General features: G+C 43.6%; 1 protein-coding gene across 1 annotated transcript; it reads right to left on the reverse strand.

Annotated features, from left to right (window-relative positions):
• Window positions 1-679: 679 nt before the first annotated feature.
• On the reverse strand, window positions 680-11,886 carry LOC137675736 (insulin gene enhancer protein ISL-1-like). Its single transcript, XM_068421931.1, is given in 7 exon segments — window positions 680-1,747; window positions 3,920-4,087; window positions 5,489-5,775; window positions 7,740-7,764; window positions 7,767-8,001; window positions 10,847-11,036; window positions 11,859-11,886. Coding segments are annotated over 7 exon segments (1,047 nt in total). The 3' UTR covers window positions 680-1,633.
• Window positions 11,887-22,149: the final 10,263 nt, after the last annotated feature.

Raw genomic sequence — 22,149 nt, forward strand, 5'->3', positions numbered from 1 at the left:
GTCATACTTGACTTGTTAAGCAAAAAGCATCCCTGTTATCAGGAGCTTTTACTTAAAGTACAAGTCATTTCAACAATCTCAACAACGAGGCTTTGGTATACAGCACTTTCTTTTTATTATTTTAAAAAAATAATATAACTCCACAAAAAGCCCGAGCTCCCAGTTCTTTATATGTCTTAATGTTATGTCAGATCATGCCTAGAGTAATATAACTTTTAAGGGCAAGGGATGAGGGGAGAACAAGAGAGTTTCTAATGTTATCAATTGAAAGTTAAGGCATCCAACTAGCCCTGATATAGTTGTTGAAACGGAAATTTACAAGCTGGTCGTTAATACTTGCAATAAAACATCACACTCCTTTTATTCAGTAACGACCTGCTTTGCATGCAATATTTTATTTCAGGTTTTTTAGCTGCTAACTTGTAAATATTTAAAAGAGGGAACTTTGTTTATTATTATTATTTTCTCTATTCCAAATGCTTATTTAGTGAAATAGTCCTGAAGATATAATAATTCTACATATGGTGTTTTTATTTCACATAATATTTAAGAAAAAAAAAACAAAGCCCACATAGAATTAGACATATAATTCAAAGACCATGGTACAACCTTTTTTTTTCTTTTACTTCAGCAAACAAAAAAATAGAGTCAAATAACATGAAAAGTGGCAAGTCTTCTGATAATAAATAATAAATTATTTTATAATCTTGCAATGCAAAAGCAAAAAAAAAATTTTTTTCTTTTTTCCTTTTACTTTTTAACTTTTTATTGAGAGAGAGAAAGAGAAAAAAACAGTATTTTTAACCAATTATTATATACATCTTTGGGGGAGGTGAAGGTTCTTGGATGGAGACATTTCAAACACAATCCCAAGACGCTTTGTGGCAAAATAGAGGTATACCTTGTTGCAATGCTTTTATAAATTGTTTTTTAAAGAATTCAAAAACCTATTTTTAATCACTTTAGACTTCATAGAGTATGGGCCTCAACCAAACAAAATCAAAACCCTGCTACAGTATGTGCTAGAAGAGACCCAGGAAACAACCCTTTGTTAGAGTCAACTAAAAACAACATTGCAAACCAATGCAGCTCCACTTTCCTGCAATGAATCTTTCAACAATGCGGGGCTAAATCGTCTCTTTCTTGATGATGGAGAACCTACTGGAGCTCCTTTAGGAAAGGCAATCACCAATATAGAAACAGCACCATTCGGATTGGGAGGGACTAGATAGAAAGTCCCTCTACCTTGGTTTCTCCCTAAGATGTCCAGTCAAATGAAAAGATTGGGTTTTTTCACTTTTTTTTTTTGAGATCCACGAGTACAAATACTTTACGTTTTAAAAACGTCATTTTGATCCTCCGCTGATGATTGAATAGTGCGGGTTTGGGTTTTTTAGTATTTATTCTGGTAAGATCCCATGATTGTCTTCACAGTGTTGCTACCATATATTACCTTGTCTTTTCAAACATGACTCCATTCATTTCATGGAGCGGTTCCTTGCTAGGTTCATTATAGGGTTGTTAAATACTTTTTCCCCCTAAATTTCTAGTCCCACGTGATCACTTTCCCACTCTCTCCAACAGGGGTGATGGTAAGGGCAGAAACAACAACAGAAATCTGAATGAATGTTCCTCATGCCTCAATAGGACTGGCTATCATGCTGTTGGGCGTATCTGGGAGCTGAGAAGACATTGATGCTACTTTGCTTCCAGTAGAACTGGAACCAGGTCCTCCTGAAAAATTAACCTGCCAAAAGACAAAAAAAAAAAAAAAAAATTTTTACAACTGTAATAATCAAAGAAAAGTAGCAGGCAAAGGCAAAGAAGAACACAAAAATAAATACACAGGCATGTAGCTGAATGGCCTGATACATCTCCACAGGAGGCTGTCACTGCTTGTTGCTTTGTTTAATTTCCCCATTTACTTCATAGGAATCTTCTTCAGGCCTTCGGCCAAATCACCAAAAAAAAGCCGGTTAAAAAAAAAAGACTGAAAAATCAAGCAAATAAAAAACCAACCTTATTAATGAGGCCTTCTTCCCTGTCTTGCAAGAGTGGCAATCCCAACAGGATGTTCTAGTCAATTATTTAAGAGTGCATGTGTTTTTTTGACACAAAACTGCAAGGTTACTTTTTTCCCCTTTTGTGCACATCATGATATAAACCTGTAAGGAGCATCCAGGAGCAGAAGGGATTTGAAACAAGCCATCCTCTTTCATTTGCGATTTGAAGCGGGTGATATCTCTTTTTAACGAGAGTCAGTTTGATAAAAAAGGTCACGCTTCTCCATTCTAATGTGCCCAGTGGCTCCCGTTAGTTTAGGAGCAGCGTTGGGAAAAGGCATGATTTGAAGGGTGGAGCTTTGCTAATCCAAAAGCATTTCTTTGGCACCTATTTAGCTGACTGATCCTGTGATTAAGGCCCTTTCCAGATTAGAGAAGTGCCTTGAAAGGTCGATGAACTGTCTGTTCCATCCACAGTTCTTAATTTTAATTATTTTCAGTATCAGACATTATGCCCAATATATATCAATATCTATCATCTGTCTAATGATCTGTCTAATGATCTATCTATCTATATGCGTGTGTGTATTTGGGCTATCCATCTTCCATTCTGCCTCTTTTTTTTTTTTAGACCTACTCCTTACAAAAACTTACTTCTGTTAAGGCACAATAAGTAAGGCAGCCGAAGGAGATAGATAACTTTTTCTTGTGTCTGCTTGAGAGCTTGATTAAAGCAGGAGACTGGTGGTTGCTCTAGAGGTAAGATGGTACAAACAGCCCTGCTGCTGTGCTACAGCTTCCCGAGTGAGCACGGTGTGCCAGGGGAGGGAAGCACGCTGCAACCTGCCACTGGGAAAAAAAAAAAGCGCGATCCTGTAAAAGAGTGTGATACTAAACCGAAAAGGTCTGAAAACATTTCTAGACGTGGCTACAAATCTTCGTTTTCCATCGCTTCATGTTGAAAAAAATGCCCAACAGATCAAAAAAGGGTCTATATATTAATGTTTCATCATTAAGTATTATTTTGAATCACTGGAAAACCATACACAACATACCTTATTATTTTAAAGATCTGGTTTTAACACACTTAGGCCAGGAAATTGAGTTAAGGTTGAACTTCTGTCCTTAATTCACCTTGTTGGGCCTAAGTATTGCAGTTGATATGGTCCCATATGAGCTGCCAAATGATGTAGGCATAAGGAAGTGAGTTAAGAACATAATTTATTCTAAAATGTCTGGTTTTTTTCGGCTTAAGGCATTTTATTATGTTGTTTGAATTTTTCACATGAATACGTACTAACAATTCCCTTTACGAAGCACAACATTTAATGTAAACTATATGTATATATTTGTGTGTATATATATATAAAGTTATATCTAGAGGTGCATGTGTAAAACAAGGACTTCGACAATTTAATTAAGCTACTCATTTTTGTGTGGCAAAACAAGGACACAGACTGACATTGCAATCATATATTTAAAATACACCCTATAGTATAAAGGGAAAATTGGCCCCAAGGGGGGGGGGGGGGCGAATTTTAGAAACTGCTATAATAAATGTACATACAATTAAATGACACGTGAAGAATGTTTTAGTTCTCTGGATAGAGGTGCTTTCAGTTTTCAGGAGTGTGCGAGCTGAGTTAGTCTCAGACTTGGGTCGGGCCTTATCCATCTCCCACTCAACTCAGCGAGAACTCTGCTGTGCACTAAGGTAGATTTTGCACCAAGCCCTATTAAATCAGTTCAATTCGCCACATTTACAGAGTGCCATAGTGCCCACCTTGCAATTTCAGGAAAACACGGCTAGTCTGAATTGCTCATCTCTCTGAGGGCATCCAGCGCATTTAGGGAATCCCCCATTGCTCTGCCCCGGCTACGCGCTGACTTGCTCCGGGCTGGTAACTGACACTTACTAGTTGCTGAAAAGCAGGTTGATCTATGTCCCTCTGCAATGCGAAGTCACTCAGTACTTTCCAGGGCGGCTGGTAACTCTGCACCTCCACCGGGTTCGCCTGTAAACCACCGTCATGTCTCTCCGGACTAGCAGCCACCATCGGAGTTCCTGTCATCCCTTGGATATTCTGTGAACAGCACAGCAAAAGATGTTAATGAGCTCGGTTAACTTCATTGTAATATAAGCGCTGAGTCAATAAACTGCTTTCTGTCTTATCCATACAGTCGCTGTGACTTGTATTTGCTTTGTTAATCTGCAGTGAATGTTTTACTCTATTCTACTCTAGGTCAGCCTATTTTTACCTGCTGCATTTATCACAGCGGAAATTTATTTTCCCTTTAATCCTCATATTTCTCTCAAGGCATATCCCCTCCCCCAGCTTTCTTAAACACGAGCACTCTGTATCTTGGCTGCCGATGCATGGATCGGCACAAGAAACGGTTAATCATGTTCCCTTTCTATCTTGCATCCACGCTATTTTTGTTCTGCGTGACCTTAACTGGATCATATATCCATTGCACGGCAAACCTGGGGTATGTCAGTACCGCACTCTTTCAAAAAAAAAAAGGAAAAAAAAAAGGGAAACCTCAGCCCTCCCAGTATGCCCTGTGGTGCAGGTACTGTGTACAAAATAACTCCAAGCCTCGATGAATAGATTGTTCAGGCAAGTTAATAACATCGTGTTTTATTTAATTCCAATAGGGTAAAATGAAACTCCTTAAATTCCACTTAACTAGGCAGCCTTATGAATTAATAGTCATTCTCAGGTCAGTCAATATACAGAAGGAGAAAAACAGACTCTTCTTCAAGTGGACTAACAACAACAGCATAAAAAAAAGTTAGCTTAAAATGGCGACAGCCAGTTTGCTATGCTGAATCCAGCGTTTTCCACTTGTTTACATCACACATGCATATGCCCACAGACAAGAACTCAATATATTTCTATGCATGAACTATATATATTTTAAATAACCTGTAAACACGATGGTAATTCCATAAACTTTGCATTGCATTTGTCTTTTTCTACAATAAGTGCACTGACAAACACACACATACACATTGTAGTATATAAAGTGCTAAGAAAATACATCAAATTTCCCTTTTACTCATGGGTTTTACTTCTGGGTTTACTCCTGTGTAAAACCATTGAGAAAGGAAGGGCGAAAGCATCATTTTCCCCTCAAGGAGTCCTTTGCATTTGCAATATAAATATTACACGAGGCTGGGCTTATTACATCCCATAAACTCTGCAGGTCGCCATTCATGCTGCAGAGAAGTTACTCTAATCCACTGCGTATTCTTAGCCCCACAAAAAGACGTGTTCACTTGATCTGCCTGTATCGGCTTCTCGCTGCGGTCTGTTTTAATTGCACTGACAGCAGAACAAGTGAATAATAGCTAAGTGGTATAATTTTGTTTGTTTTAAGGGAGCTCCCACAAAATCAAAAACGTCAAACTGACCCCACGGGCTGGACATAGCCCAGGCTTTTCTCCTTGGGAAGCACGATCAGAGGGTGAAGCCACTTACAGTTTTGTCATTGGGTTGCTGCTGCTGAAGTTGCTTCATCATAATGCTTCTTTTTTTGTCCTTGCACCGCTTGTTTTGAAACCAAACCCTGATGACCCTCGGGCTGAGGCCAGTCATTTCTACCAGTTGCTCTTTCATGAGGGCATCAGGTCTGGGGTTGGCAGCATAGCAGGTCCTCAAGGTGTGAAGCTGCTTTTCATTAAGGACAGTCCGGACTCGGGTGGTCTTCTCGGGCTGCTTGTGGACGTGGGGTCGCAGAGCTGGCTGTCTGGCAGAGATAGGTTCGGCTGTAAGGGAAAGGAAAGGGAGGAACAGGATCCCCATGAGTAGGAAGCAGGGAGTCTGCAAAATCTATGAATCTAAGCTGATGGGACAGGGGGAGGCAAGGGGGGGGGGGGGTGATGAACCCTCTTTCAAAGGCCATTCAAGCAGTCAGATCTATTGGAGCTCTTGCAGCCTCCTCTGCTTTATGCACTGGTGGAGTGACAGGACTGACATTTCTGACTCCACAGATAATTAATTTGCAAAAACAAATCACCCCCCCCCCAAACCCCTTAATGACAGAAGCTTGAACTTGTACGAGACTTGACAGGGGAGGGCGAGTACGCTAAGGTGTGCATGTGCTAGGAAAGGAGGGGGAGGGGTTTATGTATTTATTTCGTGACAAATCACCAAAACAGATTTTTGGCCCGAAAAGTAATAAAATAATATTTCTTAAATTAATCATAATTCGGGCCTGCTTCTTGTATACTGAATCTAGTTCAATTTAGCCAGAGGCCGTGACAACTTGCAACAGCTCCCGGCATTTTGAGGCTTCCAAATCAAAGCAAAAAAAGCCAAACCCACTGCACCGTAACCATGGAGGAAAATCCTGTGAGAGCCCTGTATCCCAAAGCTCGGGAGACAGAGGTCTATCTTAGAAAGTGGAGGTGCTAGGTGAATTTATGTCAACTTTTGATGAATACTTAAAAAATATGAATGTTTCACCAATTCTTTAAAAGGGGAGCAAGCCTAGCAACTCATGGAAACCGCCAAGAAATGCAAAACAACGGGTAACATCACATCAAGAGCTAAAAGTATTCGCGTTATTGTAATATTCTTGTGTATTGTGTAGCTGTAGCTATCTAGATGTAATTTGACCCAGTCGAGGGAAAAATAAAAACTTTTTTTTGCTAAAACCCTGGCTAGCTAATATTCAAAAGCGTTCACTTTTGTACAGTCGGGTTCCAACTTCTCTGATTATAACAATAAATCAGCAAATTCGATGAAGACTATACGAAGGCTTCAATTATTAGCAGTGTTGTACCTGCAGATACAATATGCCTTTCGGAGATATGCACAAACATGCTATAGGGAGCACGTATAATCTTTCCAAAATTCTGCAATGATCAGCTACGGGATTTTTTTTATATATATATATGTCACCTGAAAGCATCTCAGAAGCGGGAAACAAGCCCGTTTAAACATAGCTATGTTTGTAAATAACCTTTCGAGTTACAGTTACTTGCACAGTAATAACGCTGGCCAACTTTGTTTTGTCCAGCCTAGTTTGCCTCAAAGAGACGTTCCTCTTCCTAAAGCTAAGCGTTTCCGAGTATCTGATCTACACGTCGAGAACTAAAAGTGTAAGCAAAGTTGTAAGGTGGGGCGACTCTGAAGTTACAATGCTGAGTTTTAAGATGAAATTCTCATCAAATCACATAAAACGTTTCAAGAAGGCAGAGTCACTTGAAAAGGCGATTACTGAAGATTAGCTTGTTGACAGTTTTAAATTACGGCCTAAGTGCTCGCCTGTAGTTATGAAGTCTCTTTTTTCGTATCCCGCTTCCTCCAGTCCTTAAAACAGCATTTCCACATGCTCCGGAGACAGAGGGGTCTGTGCTTTGCCGCAGACCTACTCCGTGCATCAGCTCGTCCGTCTCCGACTTAGGCTCCCGGCTGCCCCGGGCTCAGGGGGGGTTCCTGCACCCGGTGTCCGGTCGGAGCAGGAGGTGTGCAGGCTGGCGGGGGGTGCAGCCTGCCGCAGCCCCCTGCGCAGGTGTCTCCGCCTCACGCATACCGCGTACGCTTCTCCCAGCAGCCGGACCCGCGGCAGCCCCGAGCGTGGGGCGCGCCGCCGCTGCCTCTCCGCTGGCGCGCACGCTCGGGGCCGCCTTTCCGCGGGGGCGCGGGCATGCGGGCTCCCCGCCAGGTTCCGGGCCGGGCGGCGCCAAACCCCGCGGGCTTCCGCGGCGCCGGGTGCGGGCGGTACCTGCCATCTGCAGCGGCCGGGGGGGGGGTGCAGGGGGCTGAGGGTGTCCCCGGCGCCCAGGCTGGCCCGCTCCACCACGTCGTGGTCCGCCCGGCAGAAGAGGCCGTCCTCCCGCAGCGCGAATTCATCGCCGGGGATGAGCTGGCGGCTGCAGGCCACGCAGCGGAAACACTCGATGTGGTACACCTTGGCGCGGGCGCGCATCACGAAGTCATTCTTGCTGAAGCCGATGTTGCACTTGGCACACTTGATGCCGTATAACCTGAGCAGGGCCCAGCCCAGAAAGGAGAAGGGAGAGAAGGAGGAAGAGCACGGGAGCGGGGAGGGCAAGGAAAGGGCGGGGGGAGAGAAAGGAAGGGGAAAGAGAGAGAGGTTTTTCACTCCCTCTCGTGGGCAGCCCCGCGTAGACGCGCCACACGCAGTCCACTAGTTAAACAAGCCTTGAAAATACAGAAGCCAGAAGAAGAAAGGAATAAACCGGATTCATTTGCTGCCGATGACCTGATCCCCTCGCCGTAAAAGACGGCGGGGACCCGCACACGCCGGTGGGCAAGGAGAGGGGGGAGGGAAGGGGCGGCGGAGGTGGAAGGAGAAACAGGGGGAGAAACAAAAAAAGACCCCCCTCCTTCCCGAGGAGATGCCGACCTCTCCCTCCTGCCCCAGCGCCCGGGCTGCACCAGGCGAGCGGCCGTCCCTGCCCTCTCCCTCCCTTCAGCACAGCGAAGAGACCTGATCTAGCCTGGCCTGGAGCTGGACCGGACCGCCCGAATACACTGGGGAAAGGAGAGGCTGGCGAAGCTGCCATCCACTCCCCACAAACGTGCCAGCCTCACCAAATGCTGTTATTTTTGCGAGGAAGCCAATCAGGACTTCTGCCGCTTAATGTGTGCCCGGGCTGCCGGCAGTTTAGCCTCTGACACACGGCAGGGGTGGCTCTGCCAGCGGCCCGGGCTCTTCCCCTTGTCCTCTCTCACCAGGTTCATTTTATACAACAATATAGGCATACGTACACACCCCCTTATATATATACACGCTCACATATATAGTAGTGTAACTCCCCTCCTCCACCCCCTACTAAAAGGCATTTTGTGTGCTTTGGCTCTGCACCCTGCCCCTACCTCAGCCTCCCTTCCCCTCCTGCTGACGCTCCCACCTTGAGCCAGGGCTCAAGCCCTCCAGCAGGAGTGAAAGGGCAACTTCTCGCTGACAGCCCCACACAGCAAATAATGGGTTTCTGGGGCTACACGCTGGAGTGGGTGGCGGGTTCCTCGTCTCCCGTGGAGGAGAGTGGGACAGTTCACCCATCAGTAGATGAACATGAGAAAATACTCCAACTCGGGTGTCTAGAACTGCACAGTCTCTCCTTGGTATTAAGTAAAATTAACATATTTCCGCAAATGTACGGATACATGCACATATACACGCACACAATCCACAGAACTGTAAAAGCTGTTCTTAAAACTGAGCTAATATTCATCCCCACACATTTCCTCACCACTACACTTCATTAGAGATAGTCATACGTTAGAGATGTATACCTGTGGGTACAGATGTTTATTTACACACATCTTTAGCTGCTATGTCTATGAAGGTGTACTCATCCTATATTCAGAGCTACATATTTCCGAATTATAATGTTTTGAGAAGAAAAAAAAAACAAAAAAACCCCAGCTAAACGGCAAAAGAACAGCGCGATTGCAAAGTGTATGCATTAACAAATACAAAAATTGGGAGGGGGTGCCCACATGTCTGACAATTATAGATTGGCTCACGGTCTAATTCAAAGTCGACTTGCACATAATGTACACCTTTTAAAATTGTAGCAAATGAAATGTATTGCGTATTAACTTAAAAGAGCTGCATTGTTTTTTGTTTAAGTTCGCCCGCTGAGTTCTTGCAGAAGGTAAGTGAGCACATCTCAGTCCCAAACGTTTTCCTTTCATTTGAAATTAGTGAAAGGACGAAAGCGTACTGGTTTTCGCCATAGTAAAACTTTGAGAATAATCTCACAACATGGCTTGAAGGAATGATTTGCTTATGAACTGTGCACTGGAAAGGGGAAGACTCAAGTGCTTTATTTCAATTCAGAATTACAAAGAAACTAGAAAAGATATCTTAGGTGGCTAGATAGGTACTTGCTCCCAAAACTTTCTAAAAAAAAAAATACTGTCCATAACTCAGTGTCATGTAAAGTTCTGGTTTGGCAAACCTAATAGATGACACTGAAATGGATCAGCATGACCCAGCAGCACAAATAATAAACACACTCGAAATTCCTGCTTTCGTTTCTCTATAGTGTCAGGGTCGACAACTCTCACATTTTGTCAGCTACCAGATTTTAATGTGAGGAAGGAAGCGGTTCCATTATCTAAATATACCAATTTGTTCGCGAACAGATGATGGGCAATTTGATCTGCTCTAATTCATCAGTATAGATAAGAAAGGACAGTCAGATATCACCAAAGGAGTTAATATTTAAAAAGATTAAATGTCAGTTATTTTAGCGAAGAAACATTTCGGTCTAGGTTTTAACCTTCCCACAAAACGATCCTTCATTCTGAACGAAACTTCAGTTTTGTTTTTCTTTTGCCTTTTTGTTTGTTTGTTTTTGATAGGCCTAGTTTAAATAGGGTTTTTTGCCCGTGTATTTATTTTTACGGCATACATACTTGAACTGCCTTTCTTATGAATCCCATTATGCCTTTGCAAAAACAGAGATGCATTTCTCAGGTTGCATTTAAAAGCAATGAGTTCCGTGTTGCTCATAATATCTACACTACTGAAAATATTCTCCATTACCTACGATTTCCCACTTTGTTAGAATCATAGGGTGCATTGCAAAAGTACTCAGGAGGGTCCCATACAGTTTCTAGCTGTTTCCGAATGTGATTTTGTTTATACAGAGATTTGTATTTGAATTTGTGGAATAAAAAACTTGACGACTCGAACTTTTTTTCCTCGCCTGTCTATCTATGGGGAAATCACTTACAAATATATCAATTACCTTTTTATCCCCTTTCTCACAATTGTTCCTCTTCCTGCCTCTGTCAGATTTATAAAGTTTTAAAAAAATATCACCGAAGAATTAAATAACATAAATGGCATACCTGGTATAATCTCCTTTACAGTAGGTTTTGCCATCCCTAACAAAGCACGTACAGGTCTCGTCCAAATACTGATTACACTCTGCACACTTCAAACACGCTTCATGCCATTTCAAATCCGGAGAAACCCTCAGAATATACTGATCGTGAATTTGATTGCTGCAACCAACACATAGGGAAATCAGGTGTTTTTCTGAAATGAAAATAAACACATGATTGACTACCCGTTTACTCTCCTACAGATATAAACACACTTTTAGTGTCGTTCCCTTATTGGGCGTAGTCCGGGAGCGTTGTTTTTTGGTGTTTTTAGACTTTTGAAGTATTTTTTTGAGTATTACACTTTTGAATAGTAATTGAAGTGTGCCATCGTTTAGAAAGTAGGCGGAACATATGTGAAAATGCAGATGTGAACAGTCTTCGGAGTGAAGGTCCTCATTTCGCAAGCCTTGCGCGGAATCAAAACTCCGAACTCCCTCGTGGGATTATTTTCATTTTATTGTTTGCTTGTTTGGATTCCTTTCCTTATGGAGAGAGCACCTATATGTTTGATTTAATTTTTTAAGAGAGACTGACTGGAAACGTCGAACGCATGGCTAGGTGCGCTTCCCATTCAGCCCTTTGCCATAGAAGAGGGAACTCGAGGCTGCTAGCAAGAACAAGCATCATTACTGTTGTCACTTGTTCTCTTTTGCAAGTCTACTCCTAATTCCCCTAGACGGACTAGGTGCTGTATAGTCAGTCTCACCGCAGTCTAGCACGAAGAGAATTTAAGGCTCCGTGGTTGGAGATCCCATTAAAATCCTGCCTGCTCCCCAAACTTTAAAAGAGAGCAAGACGCCAGGCTACTAACATACAAGGCTACGAGGTTAAAACACAGCAAGCATGCAGGCATGACAACAAAGGCACCTTCTCTACCGTTCAAATGAAGTTCAGCTCTTTAGCAGTTCACCTGCCTGAGACGATTACAACAGACAGCACATTTTTTCCAACAACGGTAAAAATTTCGCCTTACTTTTTGGTGGGTCTCCCATGTCTCCCATATCTGTAAGAGGGTGTAATGTCCACAGTAAAATGGTGTACGGTTTCGTTTTAAGATCCCAAAGTAGTTTTGAGAGCTGTCGCTAATAAAAAAAAAAAAAGTAGAAGTAGTAATAATGTGATAAATGTGGGGTGAAGATTGTTTATTAAAGCTAAAAATGAATAATCATAAAAGGCTTAAGTAGAAAAAAAAAAAATCACCATAGAGGGGATAACTACAGCTTGAGAAACTGCTGACATAGCTTGTGTAAGCTAAGATAACCGCCCGCTTGTGTAAACTAAGATAACCATCAGATGCTCCAGGAACCGACAGAGACATGACAAATAACCCCATATAAGGGCATATCTATGGGGCAAGGGGAGAAGACTTCTTATCTCAGCCTCAACGACCACCGGGAGGCAGAAAACGACCCCCTAGCAACAAATGAAGCATGCGCAGAATACCTCCACTATTTCACGAACACGGAAGTAGAGATGTATAAAAAGAGACTGTTTGAACTGCTTAGCACGGCAGTTGGCGGAGCGCAGACTCCCCTGCCGTCCAGCGCTGCTCTTTGCTCCTATCCTGCTTGCTACAATTAATAAATTTTAATTGGATTATAGTCCGTTGTGGTCTCAATTCATAACAATTCTGGTGCCGTGACTCGGATAAGGAAAGGTGGGCTTTGGTCCTCTGGGGAGGCGCCCCGCGATACTTTTCGCGGCCCCGCGACCGATAGCTTACCTCAACCTTACCGACGAACCTAAATTCCAGGATATTGAGCAAAGGGAGAACCGGTTAAATCCCATAAAAATTCTGTGCACGGGAGTCCGGACGAAGACGCAGGGACGCGTGAGTATATTGCAATTTTGTTCGCGGGTTTGCCGTTCGGGCGGGATTGGGTTTCCTGGAATATAACGAGCGAGAGGTCCGATCAAGGACCAAGCGAGTGCGGACCCTTAAGTACTGCGTTTCCCAACTCCCGCGAGGGACTGGGCCAGGAACAAGGGGAGCGAGTGAGTGTGTGTTTGTGGATATTCCAGAAGATGGGGGCGAAGGGCAGCAAGCCTTCGACTCCCATGGGGAGGGTACCCACTGTACCTAGGAATACCCCTCTGGCATATATCTTAGACAATTGGAGACATTTCCCTGGAACCCTAGGGAAAGACAAGCAGAAGATGATAGAATATTGTACTAAGATATGGGGAGGGAAGAAAATTTCTAAAAATGTCTTTTGGCCAGTTTATGGGTCAGAAGAAGGTTGGGTAAGACAGCAATTAAACCTTTGGGTAAATAATAAAAACCCACTTAACCGGGAGGAGAGCCAGTACGCAGAAGTATGGCTCGAGAAACTGGAGGCTAAATTATATATTCGGTCCCTGAAGTCCCTCCAGAGGTACCAACAGCACCCACTCCCCTAATAGAATCAGAGCAAGAATCCCCTACTCCCTCTCGGCGTGTAACAAGGAGTCAAAAAAAAGGCCACCCAGATGTACCCTTTAAGGGAGATGCCCATGGGAGGCCCACAACCTGTAATTGGATATATTTCTGTACCCCTAAATTCGGCCAATCTCCGAGATTTTAAAAGAACCGAGATGGGAAACTTAATTGAGGACCCACTCGGGGTAGCTGAAAGATTGGACCAATTCCTCGGACCAAGTCCTTACACCTGGGACGAGATGCAATCTATCCTCGGCCAATTATTTACTACCGAGGAAAGAGAAATGATAAGAAGAGCAGGAATGAGGTTATGGGACGCTCAGCATGCTCAAGGACCTCAGGCGGACATTAAGTGGCCGCTTCAGAGACCTAATTGGAATAATCAAGACCCAGGTCATAGAACTCATATGCAGGACTTGCGAACCATAGTAATCCAGGGGATTAGAGAAGCAGTACCCCGTGGTCAAAACATCAATAAGGCATTTAATGAAATGCAAAAGAAAGATGAAAGTCCAACCGAGTGGTTGGAACACTTAAGGAAAGCACTTCAATTATATTCTGGGGTAAATCCAGATGATCCTGTTGAACAGGCACTTCTTAAAACTCAGTTTGTGGCAAAATTATGGGAGGATATTAGAAAGAAACTTGAAAAGTTAGAAGACTGGCAAAATAGAGGATTGGATGAATTATTAAGGGAGGCTCAGAAAGTTTATGTGAGGCGGGAAGAAGAAAGTAGTAGACGGTAAGTGAAAGTGATGGTAGCGGCAGTAAGAGAAGATCGCAGGGATCGAGGTGGGGGAATATAGGTTTTCTGGTACAAGACAGGAAAATGGGACGACGAAGAGGGAACAAAGACGGTGTTTTTATTGCAATAAGATGGGATATTTGAAAAAGGAATTGTAGAGAAAGGATTAGGGATGAGGGAATATCAAAAATGGAATAGGAAAGTCAGGGGCTCTACATTTTAGGGGATCGGAGTCATCGTGAGTCCTTGATAAAAGTAAAAATAGGTCCCCATAAACAAGAGTTCACCTTTTTAGTAGACACCGGGGCTGAAAAATCGACTATTCGGCAAATACCTGAGGGATGTAAGGTTTCCCCTGAAAAAGTACAAGTAATTGGGGCAAAAGGGGAACCCTTTAAAGTAAGTAAAATCAAAAAATGTGATATTTGAAACTGAAAATAAATTTGGAATGGGTGAACTCTTGCTCGTCCCTGAAGCAGAATTTAATCTGCTAGGACGAGATTTAATTGTTGAATTGCAATTGGAAATTAAAGTAAAAAATCAAGAACTAATGGTGTCTACTTATCCTTTAACCGTAAATGATCAAGAACAAATTGATCCAGATGTGTGGTATTCTCCGGACACAATAAGTAAACTGGAAATACCTCCAATTAAAATTCAAATTTCCGAACCCCACATACCCTGTGGGGAGGTATTATTTGTAGATGGGTCATCACGAATAGTAGAGGGCAAACGACTGTCCGGGTATGTCATCGTTAAATTGGATAAGGGAGAATACAGCACAGTAGAATCGGGACCTTTGAGTGCCAGTTGGTCGGCCCAAGCCTGTGAACTATATGCACTATGGAAAGCACTAAGATTACTAAAAGATAGAGAAGGAACCATTTATACGGATTCACGATATGCATTTGGGGTGGTTCACACTTTTGGAAAAAAAAATGGGAGGAAAGAGGGTTTGTTAACTCACAAGGAAAAGAACTGATACACCCGGAATTAATTCGACGAGTCCTGGAGGCATTGAAACTGCCGAGTAAAATAGCAGCCGTACATATAAAAGGGCACCAACGAAGCACAAGTTATCAAATCAGGGGGAATAATGCGGCTGATATGGAAGCAAAACGAGTAGCGGGGAATTACAATATGATTTTAACTATACAACAAATACCCGTGAATAAAAATTTGAGTTTTGAACCCACAGAAAAGGAGAAATTAAAACAAATGGGAGCAGAGGAACAGAATGGTAAGTATGGTAAGTATATATTACCAGATGGGAGAGAGGTCTTGCCGAAGGGCATAACACTCGAAATATTTTCAAAAATACACAGTAAAACACACTGGGGAACCCAGGCGTTAGTTGATCATTTTAATCAACAGTTTGCCTGTATAGGCGTCTATAATATAGCAAAGTCAGTTACGGCAGCTTGTGAGACCTGTCAAAAGGTTAATCGAAATAACATGAGACAAAACCCTCTTGGAGGACGTTCCCCAGCATATAGACCCTTTTCACACATACAAGTGGATTTTACTGAACTACCCAGGGTAGGGCATTATAAATATATACTAGTGATGGTGGATCATTTAACACATTATGTTGAGGCTTTTCCTACTTCCAAAGCAACTACTAACCAAGTTACTAAGGTATTACTTGAACACATTATACCTCGATATGGGGTACCTGATGTAATCGACTCGGACAGAGGAACACACTTTGTGTCAAAAAAATTGTTAAAGACCTAACGGAAAGCTTGGGTATTAAGTGGAGATACCATACACCATGACATCCACAAAGTCCGGGAAAAGTTGAAAGAATGAATGGAGAAATCAAAACTATTTTGACCAAATTAATGATAGAAACCAAATTAGCATGGATTAAATGCCTACCCATGGCACTATTAATCCTCAGGACTAGACCCCGGGCAGATGTAGGAATATCAGCATTTGAAATGGTGTATGGTATGTCCTATAGAATTGAAAGTCCACAGACGAATGTTTTAATTCGAGATCGTGTAATTAATGAATACGTTTCGCAAATAGCAGAACATCGGAACAAGCTTTGGGAACAAGGACTGATTGTGCAACGACCCCCGTTGGACTTAAAAATTCACAATATTAAACCAGGGGACTGGATACTGGTTAAAACGTGGAAGGAGGAAACCCTAAAACCTAATTGGGAAGGACCTTATCTTGTTTTACTTACTACAGAGACTGCCGTCCGGACTGCTGAACGTGTATGGACTCATGCTAGTCGCATTAAAGGTCCAGTAACCCGACCCCACTGGAAAATAATCAGTACTCCAGGTGACACCAAGATAATCATGAAGAAATAAACCATGATAGAGATTCTGTTTGATCATTTTGAAGCATTACCTTTTAGCGTAAAGAGTGTTATAGCTTTTGTTGTTGCTTTTATATTTTGTCTCTTATTGTGTATTATATTTGGAAGTTTACTAAGTATACCAAGCCACATAATATAGAATATAGAAGACACACGGATGTAAGTAGGGTGCGTGTCTTTGATGTTCGAATTAAGTGTAATGATCCAAATTGTAATTGCTTTCCATTTGCTTGTTTCAGGTGCAAAGTCTATCGAGAAAATTGGTGGAAGCACTGTGAGTATGGTTATCCTCCAATAGGAGTTTGTATACAGTGCTGGGAAACTCAAAGAAATTTTACCAATCAGAAACTAAGACAATTGGTAGCAGAACAAAAGATTCTTTACGAATCCCGGGAATGGTGGGAGATTTTTGCTAAAGGCATAAATCCCCAATATTATTGTTACCATTCCAACAAACCAGTCCCCTTTGTGGCTGAAATCTCAGCTATAAAGTGTAGAAGGGAAATACTAACCGTGTCTTGCTATGCCCCATTTGTTAAAGCCGCAAAGTGGGAGGCCTATATAAATAGGCAGGAGACCTGAAGCGGCTATTCTCCTGAAGAATTCCCTTGCTGCCGAGAAGATGGTACACCCCGTGACTCGAAGTAACCGAGCCGACGGGCGAGGCAGAGGAGGAACAAACAGTGGAGAAAAGAACCAGAACAATGGGACCCAAGAGCAATCATGGTTGAACTTCCCCAGGATTGGTAAGAATGTTCCAAAAGCAATACAACCAAAGTACTCTCTGCTCCTCGGTATACTTCTGTTAATGAAACCAGCAAATGGAAACCCCCCTGAGCCCGGCTAGCTCAGTCGGTAGAGCATGGGCTCGAAAGATAAATGAGAACTGGCAAACTGTAAACTTAGACTCCTGCATCACCCGAACACAATTAGGATTTATTTGTGAAAGTAATACAATTGATACACAAGACATTTGTCTGGATACCGAACAAAATATTTGCCATTTTGAAATTTATCCAGATAGCCGTCAAAAGACATTACTCGTATATACTGGCCACGGTTGTGTTTGTTTGAGAACTGCCTGTGACTCCCTTACAATAGAATACAAAGTAGTCCAGATTGATAATCATTCTAATTTGTGCATTTGTAATTTCACTAAGATTGTAGGATGTGACTTCTCTTATCAAGCACCAGTCACATCCCATCAGCTGATAAAATCCAACTACACTCTGTTTCATCAGTTATCACCTGTACCTATAGGAATGAATCTCTCGTTGGTAAAACAGTTAATGAATCATACAGATTTAACCGAAATATTACAAGATGTCAGAGAAAGTGGACAGAGAACATTAATAACAGTCCACCATGATACAGAGAAAATCTACAAGGTCCTGAAAAGGATAAAAGAAGATACAACACATAATTGGTGGGATATCTTATTTGGTTGGTCACCCACTGCTACAGGCATCCTAAACATAATAAGACACCCTGTGATTATTCTTTTAATATTGGTACTAGTATGTTTAGTCCTTTCTGTCATTTTGTTTATCTGGAATTGGAAGATGTTAACAAGGATTACCTCTTTAACTTCTTTACTTAAAACACACGGAATAACTAAGTTACATGTTGTAAATACCAAAATGGAAAATGATATCAGATCCATCCTTGAAGAGGAAAATTATTGTGAATGCATTATGAAACAAAGCATCATTGTGATTGTTGGGAAGAAAAAGAAATTTATTGTGATTGTGGGACAAAGTGTGATAATTGTGGGAAAAGGATTGCGTATAAATATGAAGATGAAGATACGCTTTAATAAACAATGGGATAAAAAGAAAAAGGGGGGATTGTGATAAATGTGGGGTGAAGATTGTTTATTAAAGCTAAAAATGAATAATCATAAAAGGCTTAAGTAGAAAAAAAAAAAAATCACCATAGAGGGGATAACTACAGCTTGAGAAACTGCTGACATAGCTTGTGTAAGCTAAGATAACCGCCCGCTTGTGTAAACTAAGATAACCGTCAGATGCTCCAGGAACCGACAGAGACATGACAAATAACCCCATATAAGGGCATATCTATGGGGCAAGGGGAGAAGACTTCTTATCTCAGCCTCAACGACCACCGGGAGGCAGAAAACGACCCCCTAGCAACAAATGAAGCATGCGCAGAATACCTCCACTATTTCACGAACACGGAAGTAGAGATGTATAAAAAGAGACTGTTTGAACTGCTTAGCACGGCAGTTGGCGGAGCGCAGACTCCCCTGCCGTCCAGCGCTGCTCTTTGCTCCTATCCTGCTTGCTACAATTAATAAATTTTAATTGGATTATAGTCCGTTGTGGTCTCAATTCATAACAATAACAAAAGAAAAAAAAGAAAGACTCGAACAAAACACCACCGGCGTGAGAGATACTGTCAGAGCTGCGGAGAGAGAATGAGGCACGGTGCGAGGTGCGCGGCGAGGTCTGGCTGCGCGGGAACAGTACAGCACAGCCGTGCCGGACTGAGTGCTGACGGCTCTGGCACTCGCCTCGCTCTTATCTCTTACTCAAACTTCTCTACTCCAACTCAGCCCGCTCGCCATTGGCCTGACGTCATGCGCGGGGACGTCACGCCTGCGCAGCGCCCATTGGCTGCGGGCAGCACGGAGCAGCTGTTCTGATTATCATATTTCAGCGTCAAGCAGTGTGGCAGCCCCGGCTCGGGCTTTCGGAAGCAACTTTTCCTCGCTCCTTAGTTGTATTTCCCTTTATACTTTTCTTGTCTCTCTCCTCCATCCCTGCCGTTTATCTTCCACCACACCTTTAATTTTCCTTCCCGGCTCACTCGGGATCCTCCACCTCTTCCCCCGCTCTGGCTTGCCGTGCCACATTTACAATTTCCGTGTTTTTGTTTGTTTGTTTGTTTGTTTGGGGTTTTTTTTGGCGGGGTGTGTTAATTCAGCTATTTCCTTTCTGAGCGTTTATCTTTCCTAGGCGGGAGCTACTACTCCGGTTTGCCCAGGCGAAGCTGCCCTGAGCAGGGAGGGCGGGCAGGCTGGCTGGGCATAGCCCCAGCCACGAGATGGGTCTATTTATGTTTTTCTCCAGTCTCCTCTCTTAAAATCGTGGATAAAAGCTTAATGTATTTCCGTTAAACACAAGATCGAAGAAGGTACAAATATTTACCTTAAATTCTCTCAACACTCCCTCCATTCTATTTATGTTTTCCAATTCCTTTTAGATCCTTTTTCTTTCCTTCTTTATTTTTTTTTTCCATCTGTAAATAGAAATGCATCCTGTGTTTAGATGGTTTCATAGGTTGGCCGGGAATGGAGACTCGCGGAGAAAAGTGAAGAACTTCTGTCTTTCCCCGTGGAGAATCCCTTAAAATTCTTATTAAAAAAAAAAAAAAGGAGGAAGAAGACGCGAACGCGCCGTTTGCGCGGCTCTGCAGCGCTGGTCCCCGGAGGCGATATGGGAAGCCCAGACGTGAAGGCCGCGTCTGGGCGCGGTGCGATAGCTGCGCATCGGCGCACGGCGCCCCGTGGCCTGCCCCTTTCAAAGAGCAGGCTCCGCTTAGGCTACACGGTGAGTTTCCTTTAGTCTGTGCGCGAAGCTGTACCCGCTCTCGAGCGTGTCCACCCCAAACCCTTCTGAATCCTACCCCCCCATCTTAAACGTCCCCTTTGAGTTTATTTAAATCCCATTTTTATGTTCTGTTCCATATGGGATGTTACACCGCCCTCATCAACGTATTGTATAAGTGCCCTCCAATCACTACTCATCAGGAAAATATATTTTTTTCAAAGTCCTATTTTTTTAAAAAAAGCAATCGACGAGACTAGAGTTTGAGTGAAAGAGAAGCAAAGCCATATTCACGCGGAATATCTTCCCGCGGGGAAATCTGGTTGCAATAAAACAGCCAAGAAAAAGTTCTGAAACTTGCATTTGCTGGCGAGACAGCGACTAAACAACAGACCTCCTCGGAATCCTAACTTAGTTTGCAAGTTGTTTTCCTTTGCAAAGCTGAGGAAGCAAACGCACCCTCCAGTTTTATTTCAAACAAGAAGTGGGACCCAACGTTGCCACTTGTAGAGATAACTAAGCTGTCTTGAAATGATCTCAGGATAATGTTAGGAGGTAAAGATATGGTTGTAAACACACACGCAGTTACTTTACATATTCGACGCTTAAATAGTGGGAAATGCAACTCTACCAGATGATCACTTCTACATCCAATAAACTGGCAATAAACATATATGTGGGTGTGTTTATGTATATGCATATATATGAGACTGTGTTTATATATACTTTATAATTCTGTGTTTTAGCTGAGTAAACCAAAAAGCAATTATCAGGAATTACTGCTGATGCTGGCAGCTTCGGACAACCTGGCACGTATTTGGGGCGAACCTTTACTAATTGGCAATTTCACTTAAATAGACTCGGACTGCGGTGTCGCCCCTGTGCCGCTCGCCCGGGCTAGGGGTGCACCGCCGTGCCCTTCCCCGCGCCCCGGCGGCTCGACACGGCCGCCTCCTCCGCAGGATCGTGGTGCGCGCCTCGTCGCCCGCGGAGGGCGCGTTGCGGTGCTTGGCGTGAGCAGAGGCGGTACTCATCGTGGCGGAGGATCGGAAGCGCGCAGCTCTTCGCGCGGGACCGTTCCCTGTCCGGTCGCCCCTTCCCCAGACGACCTCTCCCCGCGCCAGGGCGCGGAGGCTGCGCGCGGGCAGCGCGGCGACCTCTGCTGGCCGAGGGGCGATCGGCCGCGGCACTGCGCGGTGGGCACGTTTCTGACCTTTTGTGCCTTTCCGCCTGGTACTCTGCAAATATCACGCTCCCACCCCCTTCGCACGGGGTATGCCGAGACACCACCCGCTCCCCCGGGCGACCTCGTGGGCTGCGAGCTGGCAAAAGATCCGAGCGTAGGTAATTAAAAAAAAAAAGAGTCATCCCAATGACTGAGAAAAAAAATCTGCGGATTTTATGAGAGAGAATGAAACAGGGAAAGTGTTTTTCCGTACTCCGTTGTATGCATTTTTGTCCATGGATGTTTGTATTTCTTTTAAAAATTTGTCCCGATTACAGAATCACAGAATCACAGAATCACAGAATGTTAGGGATTGGAAGGGACCTCGAAAGATCATCTAGTCCAATCCCCCTGCCGGAGCAGGATTGCCTAGACCGTATCACACAGGAACGCGTCCAGGCGGGTTTTGAATGTCTCCAGAGAAGGAGACTCCACAACCTCTCTGGGCAGCCTGTTCCAGTGTTCAGTCACCCTCACCGTAAAGAAGTTCTTCCTCATATTTAAGTGGAACCTCCTGTGTTACAGCTTGCACCCATTGCCCCTTGTCCTGTCAAGGGATGTCACTGAGAAGAGCCTGGCTCCATCCTCATGACACTTGCCCTTTACATATTTATAAACATTAATGAGGTCACCCCTCAGTCTCCTCTTCTCCAAGCTAAAGAGACCCATCTCCCTCAGCCTCTCCTCATAAGGGAGATGTTCCACCCCCTTAATCATCTTCGTGGCTCTGCGCTGGACTCTCTCTAGCAGTTCCCTGTCCTTCTTGAACTGAGGGGCCCAGAACTGGACACAATACTCCAGATGTGGCCTCACCAGGGCAAAGTAGAAGGGGAGGAGAACCTCTCTTGACCTGCTAACCACACCCCTTCTAATACACCCCAGGATGCCATTGGCCTTCCTGGCCACAAGGGCACACTGCTGGCTCATGGTCATCCTGCTGTCCACTAGGACCCCCAGGTCCCTTTCCCCTA

The sequence above is a fragment of the Nyctibius grandis genome, chromosome W, assembly GCF_013368605.1.
Source record: "Nyctibius grandis isolate bNycGra1 chromosome W, bNycGra1.pri, whole genome shotgun sequence".
NCBI classification, from domain to species: domain Eukaryota; kingdom Metazoa; phylum Chordata; class Aves; order Nyctibiiformes; family Nyctibiidae; genus Nyctibius; species Nyctibius grandis.